General features: G+C 47.1%; 1 protein-coding gene across 11 annotated transcripts in view; it reads right to left on the bottom strand.

Annotated features, from left to right (window-relative positions):
- The window catches only part of EHMT1 (euchromatic histone lysine methyltransferase 1), a 168,455-nt gene that overhangs the window by 26,378 nt on the left and 115,595 nt on the right, over positions 1–26,482 (bottom strand). For 10 of the 11 annotated variants that reach the window (XM_084649797.1, XM_084649795.1, XM_084649796.1 and 7 more), the window contains 14 exons: positions 24,919–25,039; positions 22,381–22,512; positions 20,201–20,346; positions 16,976–17,119; positions 15,094–15,320; positions 14,040–14,204; positions 13,101–13,183; positions 11,475–11,581; positions 9,640–9,762; positions 6,399–6,500; positions 5,340–5,444; positions 2,970–3,124; positions 1,747–1,914; positions 1,232–1,376 (listed from right to left, as the gene is read on the bottom strand). In XM_084649797.1, coding sequence (XP_084505923.1) covers positions 1,232–1,376; positions 1,747–1,914; positions 2,970–3,124; positions 5,340–5,444; positions 6,399–6,500; positions 9,640–9,762; positions 11,475–11,581; positions 13,101–13,183; positions 14,040–14,204; positions 15,094–15,320; positions 16,976–17,119; positions 20,201–20,346; positions 22,381–22,512; positions 24,919–25,039 — 1,923 coding nt within the window. The remainder of the gene's footprint in view (positions 1–1,231; positions 1,377–1,746; positions 1,915–2,969; positions 3,125–5,339; positions 5,445–6,398; positions 6,501–9,639; positions 9,763–11,474; positions 11,582–13,100; positions 13,184–14,039; positions 14,205–15,093; positions 15,321–16,975; positions 17,120–20,200; positions 20,347–22,380; positions 22,513–24,918; positions 25,040–26,482) is intronic. The other variant, XM_084649793.1, reaches the window with a different exon arrangement.

Raw genomic sequence — 26,482 nt, 5'->3', positions numbered from 1 at the left:
CTCCAGTTCCTGTGAAAGTTCTCTCTCCGGTGCTCATGACCCAACCCACCAGCTGGCAGGGTCACTGTTCCAGTGGAAAGCAGCTGTCATGGGGAGTCAGGGTCACAGAGGGCACGGTGATTTCTCAAGTAGGTAGGGCCAGTCGATTGGAGGGCTCTGAATATCAGAGACACAAGCCTTGAACTGGATGCGAGTTCACTGGGGAGACAGTATAGCGAGTGGAGCACTGGGGCAATGTGTTCCTGGCAGCTTGTACTGCTAAGTAGACGGGCTGCTGAATTCTGTACACAATTGGAGGTTTTTCAGAGCATGTGGCTTCATCCCTGGATACAATGAGTTGCAAGAATCAAGCCTGGGAAGCCATGAATGCCTGACTGTCTCTCTCGGATATTCTACAGGGCTCATAACTATGGCACCAGAACACACAGCCTTCATGGATATTACATAGAACAACACAATCAATAGCATGGATTATTACTATTGCAAAATATTACTTTGCTCATCTACAGTTGCTGTCATCGGAGGATCTACAAACATTGACTAATTAAAGCCTCACTACACCTCAGAGGAGTGTAAGGGCTATATCAGAACCACGAAATGCAGCTATCTCCAGGGTGGGATGTCATGTGCAGTTAGCAGCAGTTTAAGAAAGGAAGGGATGAAGAATCCTACATTCAAGAGAAACAGCTGGGGGAATTCAGGGAGGCAGAGTCCAAATGCCTAAGCTGGAATTTTGCCAGCACACTGGGGTTAAACACCCCAGTTCTTACTGAAAATGCCATAGGGTTTTCAATTCTGACAAAATGGAAAGGATCGTGGGTTTTCTCTCTCATCTTAAAACTCACACATACATCATCACAGCGCCTCTGAGGCTTGACTTTAAAATTTCCATGGAACAAAATGTTTTCTCAGTTCCAAGGAGCAGTGGGAGGAATTTCCGTTCTTCTATTGCAAAAAGATCTATACCAACAAGGTGGAGGAGGCAAGTGTGTAACTGGAATACAAGCACACAATCAAGCTGCTCAACCACGCTTGCTCTTATCACTGCGTCCCCCTAGAGAGACGGACGGACACACGCACAAACACCTCTTCCTATAGGAACACATCTCTGCAGTGCACACTCCAGCTGGCTCTCTGATCAGCACACAGCAACCTCTCTAACAATATTCCATACCACGACAGGAGAGGCCCACCCAGCCACCCACCCACGTATGTACCTGGCCCATCTAACCTGCAAATGTGTGATGTTTCTATCAATGTTCATTGGGGAGGTCACACAGTTCTGAGAAACGTATTTGTAGTTGGTGGGGCAAGGTTCACTGTCCACTGAATTGATGCATGGAATTGGGATCCTCTCGTAACCCCGGGCAATGTCTCTGTCACAGCAGGGGAAAGATAGGGAAGAAAACAATTGCTTTATGCAACAAAGATACCATCCTCCACTCCCCAAAACAATCTGGTGATTACAAAATCAACAAATGCAGCTTGAGCGGCATCCCGAGCAGAATTTGATCTCTGAATATTTAAGGTTGAAAGGAACTCGGTTTCATTCTGAATCTGTTTTTCCAACTGGATGTATAAATTATTACTTCCTGTTGGATCATTCCATATGGATGATACATTCATAAATACCAGCCCTGATTCAGCACAAGCTTAAAAGCTAAGTGCCTTCCCAAATCAGGGCCTCATCCTCAACCTAGAGAGCCTGCACTTGACAGTCACTACAGAGGCTAGCTGGACTCTCACCTGCTCACCGTCTTCTCTATCTGGGCAGGTTTGTCAGTAGATGATTCTCGGATTGTCTTGTTCATCTGCAGAGCCACCCAGACCTGAGAGTTGAGACTCGAGCACTGGAGTGGAGTCTCACCTTCCTTGTTCTTCAAGCTGACATCCGAGCCATGGGAGAGAAAGAGGCTGCAAAACAGCAACAACAATAGATAACCCACCCAGAAAGAACTTACCAGAGGCGGAAGAGTCAAATGGCATTCTGCAGCCACTGCTTAAGGTCGCATTAGTAGGACCACTCTCTCGAGAATGATGAATCAAAACAGGTTCCACCAGTATAAAAAGCAACCACCTCAATTCCCTTTTTACAAAGCTGGTTCATTGAACAACACTTTCTAAAGGTGGGGGTTAATTTGGAAGCTGGGTAGAGCAACAGATTGGCACATCAGCAGGCCAATTCTAGAGTGCTGGGTCCAAATCCCGCCTTACATCAGGCACAAAAAGGAGTTTGCTCATAACCAGCCTAGTTACAAATGGACACGAAACTAGGGGCCTCGGCACCACTGAAGTCCAATTGAAGCCATATTTTGAGGACATAAATGGAACTTTAAAAAGGGGCAGAGGCCTTGAGCTAGTTCTTTGTACAGGGGTGAATTTCACCCTCTAGACGGAGCTCTCGCTCACTAACTGGGATTGCTGCATGCATTGTAACACAGGGAAAGCATTCAGGACCTCCAACTGACTGCTCTGCAAATGGAGTGGCCCTGCATCCCATGTCCCTATAAATGGTGCTAGGAACCATCACAAGCTCCACTCGTATGCTTACAAAAACTCAGCCTGCTTCTCCACTGCCTTGTGCTTTGCGTAGTCATTTACAGCCGTGCATGTGCTACTGAATCAGGTCACTAGGGCCCGGTTCTCATTTACTCAAAGGCCCCTTTACACCACTCTGGCAGTGAAAAGGAGCCTTACAGTGGATGCAATTTTAATTTGTGTCATTTACGGCCCCCTTCCACTGCCAGAGTGGTGCAAAGGGGTCTTGGTGTTAATGAGGATCAGCCCCATGTATTTCTCCCCCACTTTGCTCGGGTGCAAAGCAATGTAGAATCAGGCTCTTCATCCTATTTTGTTTCGTGTTCAAAGGCAAAGGTATTTCATAGCACTCCTTCACTTGCAAGCCAGTGTCCAAATGAGAAGTGAACAAAGTAACAAAGGAAAGCGGGGGTGGCAGGAGCCGTACTTACACAACACACTCATAGCGGTTCTCTCTGGCTGCGATGTGCAGTGGCGAGTCTCCATGAATATTTACTGCATGTAAATCGCACTTAGCAGCCAGCAATATCTCCGCTATGTCAACACAGCCAGAAAAAGCTGCCCAGTGCAAACAAATATTCTCCTCCTGGAGGGGAAAACATAGGAGAGGCTGTTTAGTGCACTAAGATCCCACCACTTTGGGACTCCACTGTCTTTAGCTCTGTAGCTATGGCATTTAACACATGGCCGGCCTTCTCCTTTATTGGATTGTCTCTTACTCAGAGAACACAACCCTGCAACAGGCAGGCAGGGAGTTCTCAGCACAGCCGCCTCCACGCTCACTGGAGATGGCGAGGCTACAGCGAAACTCCTGCATTGCTCTCTTCGTCTGTACAGACGAGTCATTTGTCTCTAAACCACAGAACGATCCACAGGGAGATATGACAGATGCAAACGAGCCCCAGGGAAGGGCTAGGAGCCGAACCATCCAAACCAGACCTGTAACAAAACTAGACCATCTCCTGACTCTACAATATCAAAGACAGCGAGCCCAGGGGGAACAAGCAGAGCACAAGCTGTAGGGTACAAAGGTCTGAAAAGCAAGACGCCAGGCACAGGGAGAGCAAACTGATTTCAGGCATCTCTTAAATGCACCATGTACCAGTCTCTCACTAGAGCACTAGAAAGAAGGGAACCAGAATCTTGCTGATTTAGATGTTTTAAGTGATGATCCTATTACTGTGTAATTTGTAGCACACCTTGGAATCCTTCAGCATGACAAGCACAAGAAAGGCTGATTGTGACGACATAATGGTGATGATGACTGTAACGGGGTCTTTCACAGATGGCAAAAAAATGCATACATAAGTCTCTGCAACTTAATCTCTATTAAAGGGAAGATCTGAGTTACGAACAGATGCCTGAGGGCGGGAGGGGAACATTTTTGACATGGCTTCTGCTCCCCAGCAGCCAATCCCAAGTATCATTCTGAAGATTAATTTAATCCAGCGAGGATACCACTCCACATACTGCGAATCAGGCGACAGAGAGAACAGCGCAATTTACAGCTCCTACCATTCTTATTCACGCTGATTAAAATCAATGGGGCTATTCGAGGAGTAAGGTGCTACTCAGTGTGAGGAACGATGGCAGGAGCTGGCCCTTAATGACCTACAATGAGTAGATGCTGGAACTCTGGACAAATTAATGGGGATCTCATACATGTGTGATGGATGGCATGATTGGATTTGTACTGTCAGATTAATGTGCGATCCAAGGGATTGGTAGCTGGCAGCTTTTGTGATGGATCAGACAAGAAACCGTTTTGTTCAGAACCAGTATTATGGCCACGGAGTCAACTGCAACAATCTGGAAAGCCCCCACCCACTTCTGACTCTTGCTCTTATTCTTTGTCAGAGCAGGACCTGCCTGGAAAGTACTCAGTTACCCAAGAAATAGAGGCTCCTAAAGAGGAAGGGCTTTTGGGCCAGGGAAGACAGCTACTAGTGAACAGTCTGAGCCATTCTGAGCGCAGTGAGTTACATGCACTTCTATCTATCCCTGACAGCATCTGGAAGACACAGAGAGAAGCACTGGGTGAGACCAAGAGGAATCAGCTTCTTACGTCCACTGGACTCACAGGACTTTCTCAGAGGCAGAGTGGGAAAATGGGAAAGATGTTGCAATCAATCAATCAATCAATAAAAGGAGCGGTGGCAGATCTGACCCATCTCCTAGATGGAGCACTGGACACTGCCTTCTCCCTCCTCCCCAATCATCCCCGCCCATGCTCCCTAATCACTGCACCATGTTTTATCTTTCCCATCAGAGAACGTGGTTTCGGGTGACCGGCCCTCCCTCAGGCAAGCAGTCCCATCTGCAACTTCTCACATCAGGAGGTGTTTGCAGAATTAGGCTCTGAAGGCCTGATCCTCAGAGGTGCTTAGCACCTGCAGCTCCGATTACCTTCACTTGGAGCGAGAGCTGCTCAGCACTTCTGCAAGTCAAGTCTCCAGAGTGGAAGATCTCTGGGGCACAAAACCTGTGGTACTCTGTGCGGGCCCTACCCTGCGGACATGACTGGGCACAGACACAATGGACGTGATTTTTAAATACTTTCGTGGGAAATACTTGGGAGTTGAAGGTTAGCAGACTGTCCTGCAAGGACCTACCTAAACTGCAAGTAATGCGGCTGCTCACGCCGCAAATTCTCACCAGCTACTTCCTCCCATGTCAGACTGGCTATCAAACCCACTGCTCCCTACCGTGCTTTCCGAGGGGCTTGGCGTTTCTGGTTTGGGGAGCTCTTAAATAAAGATAGTCATTTATGTACTAAAAACCCCAACTCCGGTAAGTCTTACGTTGTCTCGAATATTAATGTCCGACCCCTTGGAGAGCAATAGCTTCACCAGCTCAACGTGCTTGTATTCGGTGGCCCAGATCATAGGCGTCCAGCCTCCATCGTCCTGGGGAGGGGAGAGGAGAGCATGAGACACGCACAGTGTGGACAAAGCAGCGCCTGCCTTGATTTCCACTGGATCCGTGGGCTGCAACCACGTCAGGCGGCACCTCTCAAAGGAAGCTACTGACCCACTTTGTCTCACGCCACCACGTGAATTTAAATGGTTGTGGAGAAAACCCTGTTGTCATTCCCGCACAGCATAGTGTGGTTCAAACCCATCCGCACCACTCCTGCATCCAGGCGTCGCACCACAGACTGCAAATGGGGCTCTGGGGCTGGGGGAGAAAGGGCCCATCTGTGCAGGTAAGATTGTAGCATCAGAGCCCAAACCTTCATCTGAATTGGGTTGACTGCCAAGACCCCAGGGGAGCTGCCAGTCATTTATATAGGGCCCAATGAGCAGCCCAGAATGGGCCTGGAAGAAGGTTAGGGGAAGGCAGCGTTGCCGCACTCCTTATAGCTGGATGTCCTATTGAAAATGGCTTAGCTGCCGGCTGCCCCCCAACCTTTCCAGGAGAGCTCAAACGGGTCCCAGCTCAGTTTCCTCTCTGGTCCCATTGCTGGGAGGTGGGGTTGTGGGATGTGCCTGCAGGGGCAGATTGAGGCTCTATTAATGGACCCTTGAGATAAAGGCCCCAGGATCAGCAGAGGTCTGGAGGAAGCAGGGAATCGAAAGCAGAGTTGCAGGCAGAACACAGCACAGCTGACTGCTGGCAAATGGGCTGGGCTGCCCGATGTGTGTGGAAGGGAGGCAGAGAAGGAGGGTCTCTCTGTGGTGGCCCTGAAGGCTGGAAAGGGAGGATCGGATTATTCATGGATCATGGCCCCATTAGCTAAGCACATTTGCTTCTCCAGACCGGCCCAAAAGTGTCTGAGTAACCATGTGGAGCGCTGCTGAGATTGCAGAGACAGACTGCGGTTCCTGAGCTGCGGAAAGCACCTCACAGAAGGGCCTTACCTGGCAGTTGACGTCCATCTGCCCGTTGGAGAGAAGGTACTGAACTACTTCGTAATGCCCTTTCTTGGCAGCCAAGTGCAGACACGTGGAGCCCTCAGCATCCTGAGCAACAGAATCATAGAACAACTCAAGGAAAATCATCTCCCACCCTCCGACACTGTTGGTGTCACAACAGCCGCACTGTGGTATGTCAGAAAGAGATAGGCTAGTGGTCAGAGCACAGACCTGGGAGAGCCCCCTTGCCCCTCCTGCTGTGGATGTCAGGAGAGAGGAATGGCAGCCACAGCCAGCCCTCCCACCCCCCCAGTAGGGTGTTAAACGAAGCCCTGACAAGCCAGCACTAGGGAGCACAGGTAGGGGCTGGGAGGAAGAGAAGGGCCTTGGATGAAAAGGCTCCCCTGAGAGCTTTGCAGAGATTGCAGAGCTGGCTATCTGCAGCTCCCCCCTCCCTCTGCTGACGGTGGCTTTCTTCCCCCCACCCTCTCCCATAGAGCTGTCCCCTATTGCTCCCCCACTGGAGCCAGAGGGGCAGGAAGTGTGGGGGAGAATTCTCTCCATTACATAGGCAGAGCTTCAGCACAGGCTGCAAAAGCAGGGCATCCCCCCGGGAGAGACAATCTCAACCAGAAACTTAAGGCTTTGCCGACACTTGGGTTTTTGTATCCCCAGTTGCTAGCCCAATGCAGCTGCTCTGTACAAGCCACTTCTCCCACCAGTGCAGTATGTCCACACAGGGGGCTTGCCCCGGCACCTCTACACTGGAACCACACCACAGGGCCCCCCCACCAGAGACAAGGCCTGAAAGATGGTCTGGAAATGCTGAGGAGAAACTCAGATAAAGTTTTGAAAGCAAAACCCCCTTTGGGGTCTTTTGAGTACAGGGTCTTCTATAGGATGGAAAGGCTGAAGGGCTGGGGTGTAAGTGATGGTGGGAGAGGAGAGGCCCACAGCATAAAATCAGAAACCAGATATGCTCTGGAGAACCCAAACTTTTACCTCACACAAACTTAATCCAGAGCAAGCCCCAAGGGGCTGAAAATAAATGAAAAACCAAAAGCAACCACCCCTCCCCCAATTTGAACCACATCATCCCTTCCACATTAAACCCACAAAAAGCAACACACTTCAACATAGGAGCACCTCTTTGGCCCACAAGAGTGAGGACACCCTCCCAAATAGGTATCCAATTCAGAGAGCACAGGTGCCTCACAGACAATGCCTGGAGGGGGAGCGATTTAATTGGATGGGGATGTTTAGCTGGATAGGATGTTGTGAAGGCCAAGACTATAACAGGGTTCAAAAAAGAACTAGATACATTCATGGAGGAGAGGTCCATCAAGGGCTATTAGCCAGGATGGGCAGGGATGGCATCCCTAGCCTCTGTTTGTCAGAAACTGGAAATGGGCGACAGGGGATGGATCACTTGAGGATTCCCTGTTCATTCCCTCTGGGACACCTGGCACTGACCACTGTCGGAAGACAGGATACTGGGCTAGATGGACCTTTGGTCTGACCCAGTATGGCCATTCTTATGGGGGAGGTGAGGTTTCAGACAGTTTACATTGTGAAACTCCTCAGGGCAAAGAGGATGTTTTTACTCTCTCTAAAGTGTCCCACAAGCCCCTATACACAAGTGTCCATGAGCACAGTGTTAATAATCATTGGTGCATCTTACTTTTGACAGGTTCCGCACATACAAAGAACAGGGATTGCACAAAGTTCACAGCAACCTTGACATAAGTGAAAAGCATGCTGGGAATCTGGTTCACAGTCAGCATAGGCACAAAAGGCTTGTAGCTATGTATGACACTGGCTAACAGCGGCACCTTCCTGCTAAGATTAACAAGAGGTAACTGTAGTCTCTCAATACACCTGTGTGAGAGCAGGCACAGTTAATATTAAACTCCCACTGACTTCAATGGGACCAGGATGTCCCTCTGACAGGAACAGCAGCAGTTCGCAGGGGGACCCAGGAATGCCCTTGGTCATTAGTTGCCCCTTTCTTGCTTGACAATCCCTCTCTCTCAGCGAGGGGAGGGCAGAGAAGCAGCAGCTAGCATTTCTGTCTCTCTGCAAAAGAACCCCAGTTGATGTAGCAAGGCTGCTATTTTCAAACATGACTAATATTGTACAGGAAACTAATTAAGGCAATAAACTTCAGGAATTATTGAATTTCAATAACGATCCCAGGTTGTAACAGTTCTAATTTACTTTTGCTGGTTAGGATAAGGGCTTTTTTTCCCCCCTTTACCTTTATTAAAAAAATCTCTTTGCACTGTGCCATTATTAAAATCACACGACAGGCATTTGGCAATTGCTTGGGGATGCCCCTGGCTCCAGCTAGTTTGAACCTGCACATGCCCCCACACGTTGGAGAAAGTTGCCAGGGAAATTGTCAAAGGCCCAACGACAGACTGCATTTGGCCTCTTGTAGCCTGCAAGCAGGATAATCCCACAGACACAGGCCAGCTCCTCAGTGGGCAAAGCATCATCACCATACTGCTCCGTTCCTTAGCAATATCCCAGGCAGCGAGCTGAAGTGAGCAGGTGGTAACTATACGAAGTTTGTGGCAAGCAGGGCTCCTGCCCTCCAAATGGCATCTGATTTACGACACTAATAATCCATCCATGTGTTTTACAAGAGGGTTGAAACAAGCAGAGCATGTTACGGGCAACTAGCCAGCCATGCTTTTATTGTATTTGTTTAAATTAAAGGGCTGTATTTTAAAGACAGCCTCTGATTTTGCCACTGTAGTTTTGTGCTTGCAAACTGCTACATAATCAGGTACTTGGACAGTTAAATTCTCTCTCTTTCCCCTTTAATTGATTTGTAGGCACCTAATTAGAGGCCTGTTTAAAAAATTGCCCCAAAAAGCCTAGTGCTGAGTTAATGGAGCACAAAACCAGAGGTTAAAGATCAGAACTCTCTTTGTGCCCATGGAATTCAGAACCAACTATTACTGTTACTCATTATTTTTATTACAGTACCATCCAGAGGCCCCAAATATGGAGCAGATCCCCATCATACACTTAGGTAGTAAGAGACAGTCCTTGCCCCAAAGAGCTTGCAATCTAGGTGTTAAATAATTTTAAAAAATTATTACCACCAGCCAGCCCTGACCCAAACGATACAGGCCCAATTCCCCTCTAGCTGGGAACTTGCATCCAGACTCAAACCCTTCAAGAAAGGGAAGGAAAGCCTGACAATCCATTCAAGAGGAAACAAGGAATCAATGGCTACCTTGGGATCTACCAATGCTCCAGCCTTGATAAGGTACTTCACAGCATCCAGATGGTTATTCTCTGCTGCCTCCATCAGCGGGGTCCTCTGGTCCTCCGAGCAGGTGTCTATGTTCGCACCAGCCTGTTAAATGGCCAAGGCAAACATAAGAGCCATTAAAACAGCTACTGTTTAACAACAGAAGGGTGTGGGAATACAGATTGAGAGAACGATTCATCCACATAAAGAAAAGTGATGGGGAAGAGGGGGAGTCAAAACTGATCTCTTTCCGAGAATCACATTATTTGCTTTCTTCCATATTCAGTAACTGGGAGCACAAAGGAACGCACATCTGGAGTTAGATGGTCACTGTTATTAACTCATTCTGTGCCGCTGTAGAATTCATAGCGGGTCTCTGATCATCTGTACGATGCCTCAAAAATCTCTATATCCTCTAAATCCAAAGAGCAGTTCTCTATTCCCAAGGGCCCACCAACTCCATGAGGATGAGGAAACAAACAGTTGTCCCCTCCCTATCATCACAAGCTGTTCTGGAACGACCTAGTCACCAATAGCAAGGATAGGGTTTTCCAAAGCACTCACCATTGGGATGCCCGCTCCCACTTAAGTCAACAGTAAAATTTCCATTGACTTCCATGATAGCGGAGTTAGGCCAATGCGGAGTTGCTTGGGAAAATCCTACCTTTATTTGTTATCAGAATGCTACTGTGCAATACATTTGGCCAATTTATTTCCTATGTTTTGCCCAATAACACACAAACTGCTTCAAAACAAGCAAAAAACAAACAAACCCAAATTCTACCATTCAGAGGCAGGCACAATCCTGCGATGTTGTTGTTGTTAAGAGAAGGCCTATCTACAGCAGTAACAGGCTGACTCAGATTCACCTATGCACGTAAAGGGGGCCGATTGCTTCCAGCTGCCCTTCAACAGACCCCTTTGATTTTATTGCTTTTAAAGATCTAAAACGCCCAATTCACACTGTGGAAGGGGTGTTTCAGGTTAGGGGAACAGGGGATATTATTGCCCCAGTATTGTGTTGTCACAACAGCCTTGCAATAGGAAACGCATGAGATGCTGGACTTGTCCCCAGGCTCCATCCTCCTGACATGGTCATCCCTTTGACAGAATTATTCTTCTAACAGATTTTATTCCTGTAATTCATTGCAAGGCCTTACTCACACAAGTACTTCCACTGACTTCAAACAGGACAACTCGCCTGGACAAAAGGAGCAGGGTTAAGGTGCATATTTTCAACAGTCATCACTGATTTTACATGCTTCTATTTTTGGGTGCTCAACTTGAGACACCTTCCAGGAGCTTCATTTTCAGAGCACAGGAGGCTCAGCACTTTCTGCAAAGCAAGCCCCTTCGAAGTCTCTCAAAGTGGGCACCCAAAACCACCAGTCACTTTGAAAACATGGGCCTGTTCCTTGTGCTTTACCGTCGTGCAAGTTTAAAAAGCCCATTCTTTTAAAACCATTAATTTAAGAGGGGTCCAATACAAAACATTTTTTGTACTCTAGTTCTTCGCGTTAACCAGGTGTCTCCCTTTATACAAACTTAGTAGTGTCCAAATCTCACCAGCTCACACTCAACAGACCAGAAGAAGAATGCACTATTATTTACAGTGCCTTTGATTTGCAATGGAAGCACTGAGCCTACATTCAGGTGAGGGGAGAGGCGGACAGACAGGAAATCCTGAGATTTAAGGGGTTATAGTGGAAGGGAAAGGCTCAGTAGGTTTATTCCCAAATATTTTTCAGCCATGGGGGGTAGGAGGACATGGCATGGAGAGGAACCTCTTGATTTGAAGAATATAAATGGAGATGAACCTGAATCAGCATGTGGCAGATGTCCACATGCCCAGACTCTGCAGCAGCGTGGAGAGGGGTTCTCTTATTCTGGTGCTCCATTTTGAAGTTGGGGTCAATCCCGTCCACTGAAAAACAAACAGAGACTCTTCCAGCTGGGATACAGAAATCAGCAGCGAACTGCCACCATCTCATTTGAGATCTTAAATTAAATTATTGTTACATCATTGCTACCACCAAGTGCGAAACCAATGAAACCCAAGAGTGACTATTTTTGTAGACCAGGCAGTTCTCAGATGTGATGTGAACTACCTTTTAACACAGAGACGGTCTCATGGACGCCTCTCTTCCCATTTGCTATCCTGCATGCCACCTCCCCTCTCATTCACAATTCTCTAACATCCCGATGGCTGCAACAGCAATTGTTGAATGGAGAAGTAACAGGGAAATAATTTAATCTATCTGTAGCTTCTCTTACAATCATAATAATAATAATACCACCATCACCTAACTCTTTATAGTGCTTTTCATCAGTAGATCTCAAAGCGCTTCATGGTCTCTAACATATTTATCTTCTGTGAGGTAGGGCAGTGCTATTATCCCCACTTTACAGATGGGAAACTGAGGCACAGAGCAACCAAGTGCCTTGCCCAAGGTCACAAAAGAAGTCTGTGGCAGAGCAGAGAATTGAGCCCAGGTTTCCCAAGTACCAGGATAGTACTTTAACCACTGCAGACTGGGAGAAGCCCTGTGACCCAGCTTGCTCTCTTTGGACCACCAGCAAGTCCTTGATGGATCACTAGCACTCCTCTTCTGTCTCTGTAAACACTGGGCTCCACTGAAGTCAATAAAGCTACTCCAATTAACACCAGCTGAAGATCTGGCCCAGCTGTGCAGAAACTGACAGATGATGATGATGGCCAGGCAATGATGGCTGGACACGACAATATGGTATGTAGGATGAAGTCGTAGTTAAACAAAATACCAGAATCGATCTTCACTACTACCGAGGGCTCAGGCAACACAGTCGACATTTGCCAAAAGGACAAAGGTGTTTGTGAAAAGAAAAGACTGAAAGTATTTGCAAACATGTATTGCAAAACACTGGAGAGGAGCTAAAATGATCAACAGAAAAAATTACTCAACAGTGTCCTGCAACCAAAACAAAAAGAGCAGTGATAAAAGCAACATCAGAATCTCAAAATTATCCTCCAGTTGAAGTTTATTAAGCACTTAATAAAGCTTTGTACACTGAGAATCTTTCATTCTCTGCAAACTCACTGAGGGTCCTAAATTTAAAACACCTTTCATACCACTTGTAAACACCCCCCACACACTCATTTTGAGGTTAGGCAAATTTTGCCAGTTTGGAAAATTACATGGAGGATGTTTGAGGGAAGTTAAGGGTGGGCATCTGTATAAAACTGTGTCCATATTCAGATGCAAGTTGGCAGTGGGTCCACATATGAGAGAGAGAGAGGAGAAACAACTGTCAATGATAACTTATTGGCAAAACTGATTTTAGCTTCCAACACCCTCCCACGTGGGCCAACAGGGAATGCGAAGTAGGGAACTGGACTGTGGCAATTGACTTGCAGGAGCTGGAGTACTGCCAAACTAGCAACCTTCTGGGCAGGATCCACTTACCCAACATAAGCAGGACTTTCTGCAGTTCCCCTTGCCTGGCAGAAAAGTACAGCTGCTTCGGATGGAACCGTAACTTCTTCGGTCTGTAGCAGAGAGGAAATAGGCTTATTATATACTCTTAAAGAAAAGTCCCAAGAGCTCTGTCCTCTCCTCACTGCCATCGGTTCATGCCAGAAGTCTGTTCCTAAGGAATATCAGGAAGTACCAGGTGCATCTGCTCTCCTTGAAGGGCACCTTTCTACCACTCTCTACCAACCCGCTTCAGACATACCACGGACAGCCCTATCCCCGAGCCCACTAGACAGAGCCTTTGGGTTCACCCAGTGGATGTGCCTCACTGAAGGCAAGAGAATGCAGCTACGGCAAGCGCTCGGCTTTTTACCACACCCACTCGAGCACCGTGTGACCAGCATCACATGGCTGTGTGCACAGAACGAGGCGTTAGAGGCAGGAAGCAGCATTTCCTCCCCTCGACTCCTTCAGTAATACCTTTCGTGTAAACGTTCCACTGGGTTCAGCTACTCAACAGACCTCTACCAGGGCTGCTAAACAGCAGCCGTTACCTTGTTCTTGGAGGACTCCAGGTTTCCCGGAATGTCAAGTAGGCAGAAGGCTTCAAGGAGCCAGACAGAGGGAGCTCCTGATTTTGGGGTTCACTCTTGTCGGTGTGCTAAGAGTGTGAATGGGGATCCCTGGTAGGTCAATCTTGGTAGTACGGTCTGTGGGAAGGCAGACTAATCCCCACTAGCAAATCCATCAGCATGATGGATGCAGCAGAAGCTGTGCTGCAGAACCCACAATCCTCAGTGGAGAATGACCCATCTGAATAGAAACACTCCCTGTTCAAGTGGGCCTCAAAGCCCAAACAGACTAAATCCTGGTTTGTTCCAGCCCAATGAACCTGGGGGGCACTGGAGAGCCTTGGAGGCCAGTTCTTACTTTTCTGAATCCAGGGCAATCAAAGCACTTTCCAAGGTTTCTTTAACTGGTCCCTGAGGTAGGCCAGTGGCAGGCTTCACAAAAACAGAAGACCCAGCCAAATCAAACCCCTCAGCAGCCGAACTCTCTGGCTTGTCTTCCTCAGACAACTGTGTTCCAATGCCACTGAAGTGAGAGAGAGAGAGAGATAGCCAAACATAAGCACTGAACCCAGACAAGAGCACATATGTCTTATGCCAAATAAGGAAAGAAAACGAGTTTTAAATGCAAATGGCTTAAACAATTTTGAAAAGTGGCCTCTTGGCCAGAATTCTCCTCGGACCAGAAGCAGCGTTACCCTCTCATTAGAGTAGATGTGCTCTAAGAAACATATCTGGGGATACAGCTACTACTGCATCATGGGGCAAAGAGCACTGTACTTTCTCAGCAGACTGCTGGGACAAGGCGGTAAGTGACAAAGATCATTAGCACATGCTCAGATAAACCTCAAGATTTAGCATCTCTCTTAAGCACTGCTCAATACTGAAGACTTCCAGAACAGGTGATGATTTGCTTTGATTTTCTCTATGCACACATGCTGCTTGGTTAGAGCCACATGTATTATGGTCTGGTGCTATGTAAGCTTGCTCCCTGAGATGATATCTGCTAACCCCAATCCTGACCCGCAGACACCCACTACTAATCCAGTCCTAGGCTCCCCGCACAGCTCTGCCAATCCACCTCAGTCCCTGCATCTCGCCCTGATAATTTTGGGCCCCTCTCGAGCAGAATGCAAGATATGCTGAATTACACAGTGGTTTTATGAGGGGGACAAATGTCTCTGGGGACTGGACTGACACCAAGAACTCATTTAACTTGTGACATGGGAGGCCAGGTCTTCAGAGATGGAAGTCCAGTGCATCATCCTGGAACAGCCTTCAGCTTCCAGCTGCTGGATTTGGCACATAAGACAAGAACCAGGAACCTGTTTGATCCATGAAGCAGAGGTGGGGGGTTTCAGACATAAATCAAGGCACCCCGGAGAGCCCAATGCTTCTACTGAGCAGCGACTCACCTCCCTGTGGTGGTGTCTGCCCTTCCCTCTAGAGCCATTGGCTTCTCCTGCTCGTAGGTCAGCAACACTGTGGAGGTCGTGTCTGCTTTTGCTATCGTCACCTCCTTCGCCTTAGAGGCCTCTTCCCCGCAGTGCGGGCAGTAGCTCTTGTCATTGACCTGGGAGGCACAGTTCTTGTGGAAACGGTGAGAAATGCTGCTTTCAGGCTGACACTCCATGAAGGTACCCTGGGGGGAGAGAACACACAGAAGTAGTTCACATGTTCAGTCATAAATAATAATGTTCTTCACCCTTCTCTTTAGTATGACCTTTAGTATCATCAGCACATGCCGGGAAGGAAGGCCAGAATTATCACCATTCTACAGATGAACAAAACAGCAGCAATGAGGAACAACTGATTGGCTATGATTACAAACCAAGCCACTAACAGATCTGGCAACAGAACCCAGGACTCTTGGTTCCTCATTCTCTGCTCTAACATCTCCCAACATCAAAACTCTTGCTGTGTTTCTAGAAACACAAGCTCTAATATGCGGCATGTTGTAATGGCTTATACATTGGAGTAACACTTCCCCTTTCCCAGCGGATGCGCTCTCTGTGCACATGATGCTCCCAAAAGCAAAAAGGGCACATGTAAAGATGACAGGTCTGCACACTAAGAAAATCTGACAACTGACCTCTATTGCAGGACTTCACTTACAGGTGTGCTGTAAAGCTACACTGACAATGGAGTTAATGCCTGGCCTTACCTACACAGAGCTACACTCCTAAACCAATTTAAGAGAATCCATGCAAGGGGTTACACCGATGTAGCGACTTCAGTTTCTAAACCAACTTAGCTAAATCAGGATGACTTTTGTGTTTACACAAAGCCCTAGAAGTGTGTGCTGTAGAACACCACTAAACTGGCTCTAATGGCTTTCTTCTCCTCGCTCCAAAATCCTCCAACACTTCCTGATGACTTGAAGTCATCCCAGAATCCATCATTCTGTGGCACCAGTGTTACCTGAAGCCCATCTATTGTGATGGAACAGACGGATGCACTCTGGGATAGCATTTATGAACCAAGACATGCCAATCACGTGGACAGGTTAGTTGAATCCCCATGTGAATCAGGTAAATATTATCCCATGTTTACAAATAGGCAAACTGAGGCACAGCTGAGTTAAGTGACTAGACCAAACCTACAGAGCCTCAGTGGCAGAGCTGGGACTAGAATATATTGTCTTGCTCTAACCACACCACTCAAATTCACTATATATAATCCATGGCAAACAAAGCACTGCACACGGGATACAACAGATCACACGTGCAGAGACCGATTTACAAAGAAATAAGACGTAAACTTTTAACAGAGAGAGAAATTAACCTTTGGAACAACTTTCCAAGGGTCATGTAGATTCTCCATCACTGGTCATTTTTAAATCCAGAACGGATGTTACTCTAAGAGATCTGCTCTAGGAATTATTTTGGGGAAGTTCTCTGGCCTGCATTACACAGGAGGTCAGACTAGATGGTCACAACGGTCCCTTCTGGATTTGGAATCTACGATGGTAAACTGTGAAAGGCCATTATGGGAAAGATCAGTGTGGGGGAGAAGAAACCCACAGCCCTGAAACTCTTCAGGCAAGGCCTCCAACATGGTACAGCTGTCAAGCTGGATCAGTCAATAATATTCTCTGAGGTTCCTCTGGAGGCTAAAGATAGCCCAGGGTATGTTACCTAGCTGCTGCTGTACCTATTCCACAGCATTTAAAGCAGCATTTCCCAGCAGTGAGAAGGAGAAAAGATATGTGTGATCACTGAAAGGCAGCATGGCAAGCCTCTACATTAGGCACCTGCAGCACCTCTGGGTACCCCCAGGCTAAAATGAGAGACTTACTGCAGTGCAGAAGTATCCACAGCCAGGGCAGCACTGGTGTTTCACCATTCTCCCTCTGTGGTCCTCGCACAGCACCAAGAGCTGGACCTTGTTAGAAGGGCGCATCAGCTCATATTTCACCACACTGTTTGTGCACCGGCCCAGCTGGAATAGGAATAATGAAAGGAAAGGCAATTACTAGAGACCAAAACACAGACAATCCTCTGTGCACATTGCTGTGATGAAACCTAGCCTTTTCACAGCCATTCAGATGCATGCCAGACAGCATTAGCGGTCCAATAGGGAGCAGGGAAAGCTGCTCTCACAGGAAGAAATGCATCATTTACTAACTAACATGCATATGGACCAGAGAGTCATTCAATCCTCATAAGGAAATTCATAACTGGAAATACGCAAGAGCCAAGCAGCAGCAGAATGGGCAGCCCCCTGGGTTTGAGTCACCAAACACTCACTCTCATTTTGCCAGAAACACAGGGTGTCATTGACTGAGGGAACAAGACCTAATGCACCAAAGCTCATTACTGTTCGAAAGTGAACACATCATGAGACAGAGGGAGAATCACTGTACAATTAAATTATGGCTTGTGCTTGTTGAGGTCCCGAGCTGGAACACGCCCAGGCACATTAAGGCCCAGATTTTCATAAGAGCACAACACACTGTGCAAGCAGTGTGTGCTGAAACCTTTAAAAAAATTGAAAAAATCTGGCCTTCTAGGGACAGAGTTACCATCAATGTCTGATTCAAAGAATCCTTATGTTCTCTCCCACTACCTTAGGTTATTAACCTGTTTTCAGGATCACCTATATCAGGGTTCACCTTTAAACACGTATGCTGCTTGCTTTGCTAGATCAGTGCTTCCCCCTGCTGCATTCACACTTATACATCTTGTCATTTTCACTTCCTGAGTGCCAAGCACGAGGCAGCATGGCGTTATGTTGGGGTTTCCAAAACTTTCACCAACTCCTTAAATTCTACCCCTCCAGCACCACCTCCAAAAAACCTCCTTCCCCCCACCCTTAAATGCCATGACAACCTACTGTGATAAACATCCCTACCAAATCAAAACACTGGCCCCAAAGCTCACTGATGTGACTGTCAACACCACTGCGTGGGTCAGAAGAGCCACTAATAAAAGTGGCACCCTCTCACTCAGAGTGAGCTGAAAGTTAGCGAACAAATTCCCTTGTTTTACCTATAAACTAAGCAAATTTGATCAGACATACGGCAGGTTGGCCTGTCTGTGTTAAGCAGTTCTGATGTTACCTTGGTCACATTTTCTATTAAGGTTCCATTTCCAGGTAGTTTTTAAAAAGAGTACATAAATGATTAGTGGCTCTTTTATCAAACTGACAATCAATTGCTGTAGAGGCCAACAGGTGGCTTATAACCTTGGATAACCCCTTCCAATACTGTGCTTACAACCATCCAGCTATGTACTAGTCCTGTAACATGCTTAAAACATCTATTAGCCACTTATTAATGCTTTATAACATACAAACTTAATATAAAGGGCGGCCATTATTCCTTCGGCCAGCTCACCCCCAATCTGTCTGAGAAAGGGAGCTCTCAGAGAACTGTACAGCTTCTTAACATATCCTCTACCTTGTCTAGAGACCCCTGAGAGTGAGACTCCAAGTCTTTTCCTCCCCAAGGCTCTAGGGATGTTTTCCCTTCAATGACTAGCCCCTGTCTTGCATTGGGGATTCCTTTGCCATGGGGTAGTCGTGTGCGTAAGTGACTGGAATACAAGTGGCCTGCGAAAGGGTGTTAAGTATTCCCCCACTCCCAATTCTTTCCAGAACCCAGAAAAAGAACCTGAACAATTCTGACTCCCTGCTCTGTGCAAGCGGCTCAGCAAGTGATACTGTGTTCTGCGGGGAAGGAAAGCGTCTCCCAGTAAAAAGGAAGTTTAACAGTTTGTTTTCTTGCCTGAAGTGGTACCTCCCAAACTCCGCAGAGAGAATGAATCGGGGGCTTACTTCAGTGCTGCTGGCAACCACTGGAACCGGGCTGGTCCCACTGTGGTTAATTGAAAGACACAAGTGCAGCACTTTTCAGCCAGGAGAACCTGAAGGCAGCACAGGGCTTCTGGGATATAGAAAGCCTTGCAGCAAAGGAGTAATGCAGGAGAGGGGAAGTATAGGTGGGAGTTAGTGGGCGGGCAACTGCTCCAGAAACACTTTCCAAGCGCTAGGAAAAGTCTGTATTGGCTCCTGGGTAATCAAGAGAAATGGCCTCCCATGTTTCCTCTGTTTGAATGTTCTCAGTTTGATGCATGCAAATGTATTTTATTCCACTTGGTTTGGAGTGCCTTTATTTTAACAAGCCAGCCCAGCTGTACAGCCCGAGACATGCAGCACAGAACCACCTGCTGCCCCTGCTCCATTCGCTCTCCAAGGGCGCCATCCCCTACAGCTGGACTGGCTTGGTGCAACAGAGGTACGTCCCCGTTTTCAGTGGGTGGCTGTGATGTATGGAGTGCTGGAACTTGTGTTCCCAGCCCAATAAAAGGGCACGGTCTCACTATTCAGACAAAGCAGAGGGTCCCGATCTTACCATGCTCTAGCACCTCTGCGTGGCCTGGTAGATGCTCCCTGCACTATACCCCATTCAGCTGCTATGTCTCCTTTGTCCCCTCTCTTCTGCCTCTTTCTTATTTTCCTTCTCATTTTGTATCCTCCCCACTAATTTTTTACTCCTTTCCTTGTGTGTGTGTGGGGTGGGGTGGGGGGGGTATTTTTCCTGGCTCTCTCCCCTCCCTACGCCCCTCTCACCAGAAGTGCACACACTATCGGTGGGAAGAGTCTACTGGCGCCTCTGTGCAGCTGCAACACAGGCTCCTGAAGCTGAGCTACATCCCTCGAGAGCCTAGTCACAGGGCAGGAGCAGGAAGGAAGGCAGCTGGCTTTCAAGCAGCTGACAGCCACGTTACCTGCTACTACACATGTGCGGCAAGGAGAGTTCTTTGTCCTATTTGCTCCCAAACCCCCTCTGCATGGACTAGTCTGGGGACCTGCCCCAGGCTGGGAAACTAGCCTGTAAACCGAGCGCACTTATGTTCTCAGCACAGACCTCTTCAGACTCCTGCTGACAAAGTCAAGACCTTGGCAAACCAACTCAGCACATCCAATTTCTCTTCCCAAAGAGAGCAGGCAGAGTCCTCAGCACGTGAAGCAAAGGGGACTCACTCTTCCATGGGAGGAAGCTGAAGGAAGGGCTCCTACCTCATTGTCCACACTCTCCGTTGCCATGCACTGGTTGTTGGCTAGTGTGGTAATCTCTCGGCTTTTGGGGGTTTCCATTCGACAGCTACAGAGAGGCACTTCCTGAAGACCGTCCATTTCCATTGCTTCAGGGCCATTAGAAAGACCTAAGGTGCAAAAGGCAAGTCAGTCAGCTCTGTAATTACTTCCTGAGAACACCCAGAGGGAAGAAAAGGACACAGTTGGTCAATGTTAGCTTTACCCTTCTAGAGCACCCTCCACACAAGGTTCTCAAAGCACTTTACAAGCATTAGTTAAACCTTGTAACATAGGTACGCAATTGTTCTTATCCCGATCCTATAGATGGGGGGGAACCAAGGTACTCAGTGTGGAGTTTTCAGATATGTTCAGCGTTGGTCTAGCTCTGCTCCCTCTGGGAACTTTACCACCGACTTCAACGGAAGCGGGCACTTATGACAACTGAAAACCCCACCCAAAAAGAGTGACGTGCCCAAAGTCACACAGTGCATCTGTGGCAGAGAATAGAGAACCCAGGAGTCCTGACTCCCAATACTCTAAGTATCAGATAACTTGCAGGGGACCAACTGCCGTTCAAAGTCTGAAGCTACATTATAGCAGCATGGCAGAATGTCAGCAAAGTATTTTATCACTGTCTTCTATTTGCAAAGGCTTATGACATGGTTGAAAAATATTCCTTGGCATATTTCATCTGAGCCAGGGACGGAATATCTGAATCCTATCTGAACAGTGTTCTTCACACATTTTTGAGTTACAGAAACACGCACTTTTTTAAAAAAAACTTCCCAGACATTTTCCCTTGGCTAATTCAAAACTATCTTGTTTTTCAGAGCCAAGCCTGGGAAGCTATTAGGTCTTCAAGTGAAGTCATTGCTTTTTGATTTAAAAAAAATAAAAAAGCTTGAAAAGGGGAGTTATTTTACTCTGGGCAAAGGTTGAAACACCAGTACTAATCATTCAGGTCACAGGAGAGATTCCTCTCTGGTGCCACTGTGAAAACAACATTCTCTTTTTTCCTCTGAGAACACCATTTTAAGGGTTAAAAACCAATCCATTTTCATCTTGTAAGGAATGTCCCCAAGCTGTAAATATCATGCTTCCAAGAACCACCACAGTCCATGGATAAAGTCTGTCTCAACTGCAGCCAACTAGCTGAACAAGCCAGGGTCTTGACAGTGCGGTGAAGGCCCCTCTACATTTTTGTGTAAAAGCGATATAGAGCCTTAAGAAAACGAAGCCTCTGCCAGGATCACAAGGTGGGGAGCAGTTTATTTCTCCTTCCAAGCTGCCATTTCAACAGCCCTTCTGACATTCAGCAGATCTAGTCAAAACACCCACCACCAGCTCACGAAGGCTTCGGGGAGGGAGAGAAATTGACTTTCCGTTCATGGTGGACACTCCCACGACTTCTGTGATGTCCCATGATTGAAAGAATGAGGCAGACGTCCAAAGGCAGCAGAATGTGGGGGAGAGTCAGTTTTATGATGAAGCACTGGACTCAAGACAAATTCAGCACTGGGAACAGCAGCCTTCTCATTAGAAGAGGCCTCTCTGGAGCCAACAGGCAGATAGCCCTGCACTTGGATCCCTGGGTACTGCCCTCCTGCGTAGGAGAAGCATTCCATCCTCAGGGAGTCTACCTGCCCGTCTCAGAACGTACTTACAGGAATGATCCAACGCACCCCACTTTGCAATAGTCACACTGAGGTGCTGGGGGCTAGGACTGTAGAATACTGCAGGGCTGCAGCGTGGTACTTTTTGGGTAAATAAGGGTTATTCAAGCGGTGGTGGTGGGGGGGGGGGGGAGCTGCAAAACTGGGCAGACAAAAATCGAGGGAGAAAAAGTCAGCCAAAACCATGAAGGCTTGCATCCCCCTGAGAAATGTTTGCAATCTTAAAATCCACCAACAAAACCCAGTAACCTAATTTAAGCCGGGTTCCCGCCCTTGAACCCCATTCTGCACACCGCTGAGCCCAGAGAGTAACGGTGCCACCTATGTCCCTGAGCTCAGTGAGATTAGCTAGCTGCCTTTTTAATGATGCATCTCTTCAAATTCTCCTATTAGCAGCCACCAGGGGGCATCATCTTAATACAGAGGATAAGACCAAGGAAACAAAGAACCAAAATGGTACATGGCCATATTTAGAAAGCTGACACTCACCTTCTGATTGTGAAGATAGAATTCCCTTTACTCGGAGATCCAAAGAATCAAGAGACACTTCCATGTATTCCATACTATTCTCCTGCCCAGCTCCCTCTCTGCCTCCCAAAGGTGGTTTATACGCTTCAGTACCTAAATTAAAATATACATATATTTATATAGCAAAAAAAGAGAGTGTGTGTATGTATAAAGGCCACATTCATCACAAGAAAGCAGTATGCAGGCTACACTCCTAAGAGAGTCTATAAATACAGATGCGCACAGAATAATGAAAACGTAACATCTGGGCACATATGTTAAAATTGATCTCTTATCTCTTATTTCCTTCTCTGTATGATCGGGTCGATTTTTCACTTCCACTTAGGTAACGATAAAAGAATAAAATGAGACAAACAAGTCCTGCCTTCCAAACACACATCTGTCTGCTGCCGTACTGCATCAGCAGCAGAAGCTTAAATGGCAAGAGAAAGGGATGGAAGCCTAGCTCACCCTGACTTACCCCACAATCTCTCTCTCCAACCTGCTGCAAAGGGCCCTGGGCCACTGCCCTAGCCAGGCAGTGCAAACTAACCAATAATGTATACATAAAAACACTGAAAGGGAATGGGACAGCTGACATTCAGATTAATGGGAGGGGGGAGCGTAAGTGCCCATCCTACCATTAAATAAGCAATGCTGCTACTGAATCGAGATTTTGGTGGGAGGGAGGGAAGAGATATTTGGGAGTATTTTCATGCATTCAAGCCCCTTTAGATTCACCCATCTTCACGCTTGTTTCTTGCTTGCTCCTATCACTTAGTCTAATTGGTGCCAACAGGCTGGATGACTGGGGAACAGCTGGTTTTCATGCCAACACCTGTATTTGCAGGTCAGCAACAGGACCCACGCCTGAATTTTAGTATTAGCTATTTGCCCAGAAGTGATTGGCACCCCCACTTCCTATTAATAAAGTTTCCATCATCCAATCAGGGAAAAGAAACACCGGGCACGACTGATGTGATCACTTTCACACTACGAACCAACCCACGGGCAGAAACGTGTTTACTCAGCCAGTTATGACAGAAGTTGGTAAAAGTCAGTCTGTCTGCAGAAAGTTTGCAAGCAGAAAGACCGCTTCTCTCATTGGATAAACCATTAAATGGTGAAGGAGAAGTGCGACCCTTTAATAACGGCGCTGACTGAAAGGCTTCACCACTGTATTCCTAGAGACTCAACCTCTTTTACCCTGCAGCCGGAGAATTGATCAGACTCACCCTCCCTTCAATCTCTCTACACAGCGGCTCACGACAGAAAGGGCAGTGTAAGCTATACGGTATGTTGCACATTTTGGGTCAAATAAATTCGACACTCTGAACTTTACCCTCATTGTGGAGGTGCCAACAGGCCAATCATCACACACTTTGCATTGCTTCCATATGATGGGGATACCCAAAACTAGGCATAGGCAACTGCACAAGAGCAATAAAATCTCATGCCCCAGTCTACATGGTGGTTTCTCTGTGTCCCTTCTGAGCATACGTGGATGAGTTTGTGAGATTTGCTTGGATCTTAATTCTTACTACACAGGAGCCACCAGATTTGCTCCTTCTCTTCCACAGGCTCTGATCATGGTACTCTTTCCTCTGGTTGGGCGAGGCAGGCAAGAGAACAATCCCATGACTAACTGGAAAATGTTCACCTAAGGAGCAGCAGCCAACCTGCCCCCACTGCCCCCTACCCAAACCCATGCAGCCCTTCTGCTTGTTGGCTCTTCTGCTGTCTTGGAGGAAGAACAAAGACTGGGGGTTATTCCCAAATCTGCCATGTCACCTGAAAAACCTACTGATTCCTTTGTGAAGGGAGAAGTGCTCATAAGTGCTTCACACACAATCACTGGCTGTAGGGCATCGGTGTTCTGAAATATAGAGGATTCATGTTCGGGAAATTCACGGGAGCAGATACTGTTTTGTCCTATGTTTGTACAGCGCCTAGCACGCTGGGGTCCTGGCCTATGACCAAGGCACCTAGGCACTACAAAAAGACAAACAATAAATAATAATGTCTATCTGCAACAGTAGCTGTGTCAATGACCCTGGTTACACCATGGTTCTATATGGCTCCATTGTACCCCTGAACCTTTTCAAACTCTCAAACAGTTCAGGTTTTGTGGGTGGTTTGGGGGCAGAGTCCATGTCCGACTGGTGGTGTAAAACCAAACAGCACAGTAACGTGCGTTGGAGACAGCTTTTTTGTTCCTGGGGCCCCTAATGTAGCTGAAGTTCAAGTGTAAACTTGCCCTAAGTGTCTTCTTCAAAGCTGGTAAAGATGGGGATTCTGGCGTAAGTTCCTATGGCAAATCCTGAGATGCATTTTAAGGTAACAAAGGCAACCTCTAACCCTGTAATCGTTTTCCACTCAAGCACTTCCCTCCTCCCACTTATCATCCTTAACATCTACAAAGACAAGGCAACAAATCACTGGGAGTAGAGGCCACCATTCCTTTGTCTTCACCTGGAAGGCCTGTTTCTGTATATTTAGCAGACAAATTCAACCGATTACCTAACATACTGGCTTGTTTCTTTTTATTCCTCCTCCTCCTCTTCCGGGTGGGTTTCAGCCACGGGCTGTCTGTCTTTCCTTTCCTCTTTAGCAGTTTCTTCTTGATGCTGGACTCGGAGCTCTGAATAACCAGAAAGGCCATTTGCACACAAAGCACGCCCGTACTAGTGACCCAATACTAATTTCCATCCATTGTAAGGCCCACTTACACTAACCACCCTTACATCACTCCAGTAGTGTAACTGAGAATCAGGGTTTGAAATCATCCATTTGGTGCTAAGAAGTTTCTAGAGCTTACTAGACACACACGGGCATGTTTTCCGTCATTAAAACATAAGAACTTAAGAATGGCCATACTGAGTCAGACCAAAGGGCCATCCAGCCCAGTATCCGGTCTACTGACAGTGGCCAGTGCCAGGTGCCCCAGAGGGAGTGAACCTAACAGATAATGATCTAGTGATCTCTCTCCTGCATCCATCTCCACCCTCTGACAAACAGAGGCTAAGGACAGTGCATGCTTCGCTTTCAACATACTTTTCTAGGGCAAGGTACTGGGTATACACACAGACTGAACATAGTCACTACAGAGAGAGATCACCCAGTACTCTGGAGGCCAGTCTCATCAGTGACAAATCCCGGCTGATTTATTGCTTAATGTACGTAATATGTTTATACAATATACTCCAGGGTGGGTGTTCAAAACAGTCATTAAAATTGGGAGTTGGGCATCCAAATCTCTTAGGCAGCCTTGAAAATCTAAGCCTCTAAGTCCATGTTCAAATTTAAATTGACATCCCATTAATGGCCCAACCCAACTTCCACTTCAGTCAATGAAGAAGTTTCAGATCTACATTGTCTTCCTCCTCAAAATACTCTGTATCATGCTCTACCCTCGCACTGGAACCACTCAGAAAATATCTGGTACTGAGCCCTTGCTCTCCAAGGCAGGTGCAGACTCATATTGACCAATGAGAGGAGTAAGGTACAGAGCCAAGCACTCTCTGCTGACTATACTGTGCTCCAGATGTTTAACTATAGGGACTCTTAGTCAAATGCTTCTGCCACTCATTCTTCCCTGATGGCTCATTGGGAGACCAGTGGTCACTCAGACAGCCAGGATCCAAACCGTAAAGGGCTTTACAGATCGAAATCCAACACTGTGAATTGTCCTAGAAGGGATAATGAGATACATCAAGGAACTGCACAGGAAAAGTTATTCAGGAAGCCAGAACCAAACCAATGCCAGGGCGCATTACTACTGACCAGGATCTGACCTTCCCTTCCCTTCCCTGCTCCAACTTAACAGAAACTATGCTTGTTGCAATTTCTTCCACCTTCAACCTTCTGCTCAGCCAGATAAACTGATTATGCAAATAACTGAGGCTAAAGATTTTCATAAGTGACTAGTGAATCTGAATGCCTTAAAAGGGGGCCTGATTTTCAGAGGGGGTGGAGGCAGGTCAGCACTGTGTGAAAACCAAGTTCCCCTGAGACACCTCACAATGGGCACCCAAAAAGCGCGAACATTTGGACACTGTAAAAAGGTGCAATTGTCTCCCCATTT

The sequence above is a fragment of the Lepidochelys olivacea genome (genome assembly GCF_965140295.1).
Source record: "Lepidochelys olivacea isolate rLepOli2 genome assembly, chromosome: 16".
NCBI lineage: Eukaryota > Metazoa > Chordata > Testudines > Cheloniidae > Lepidochelys > Lepidochelys olivacea.
The sequence above is the reverse complement of the archived record's forward strand: the minus strand, read 5'-3'. Positions and strand labels throughout refer to the sequence as shown.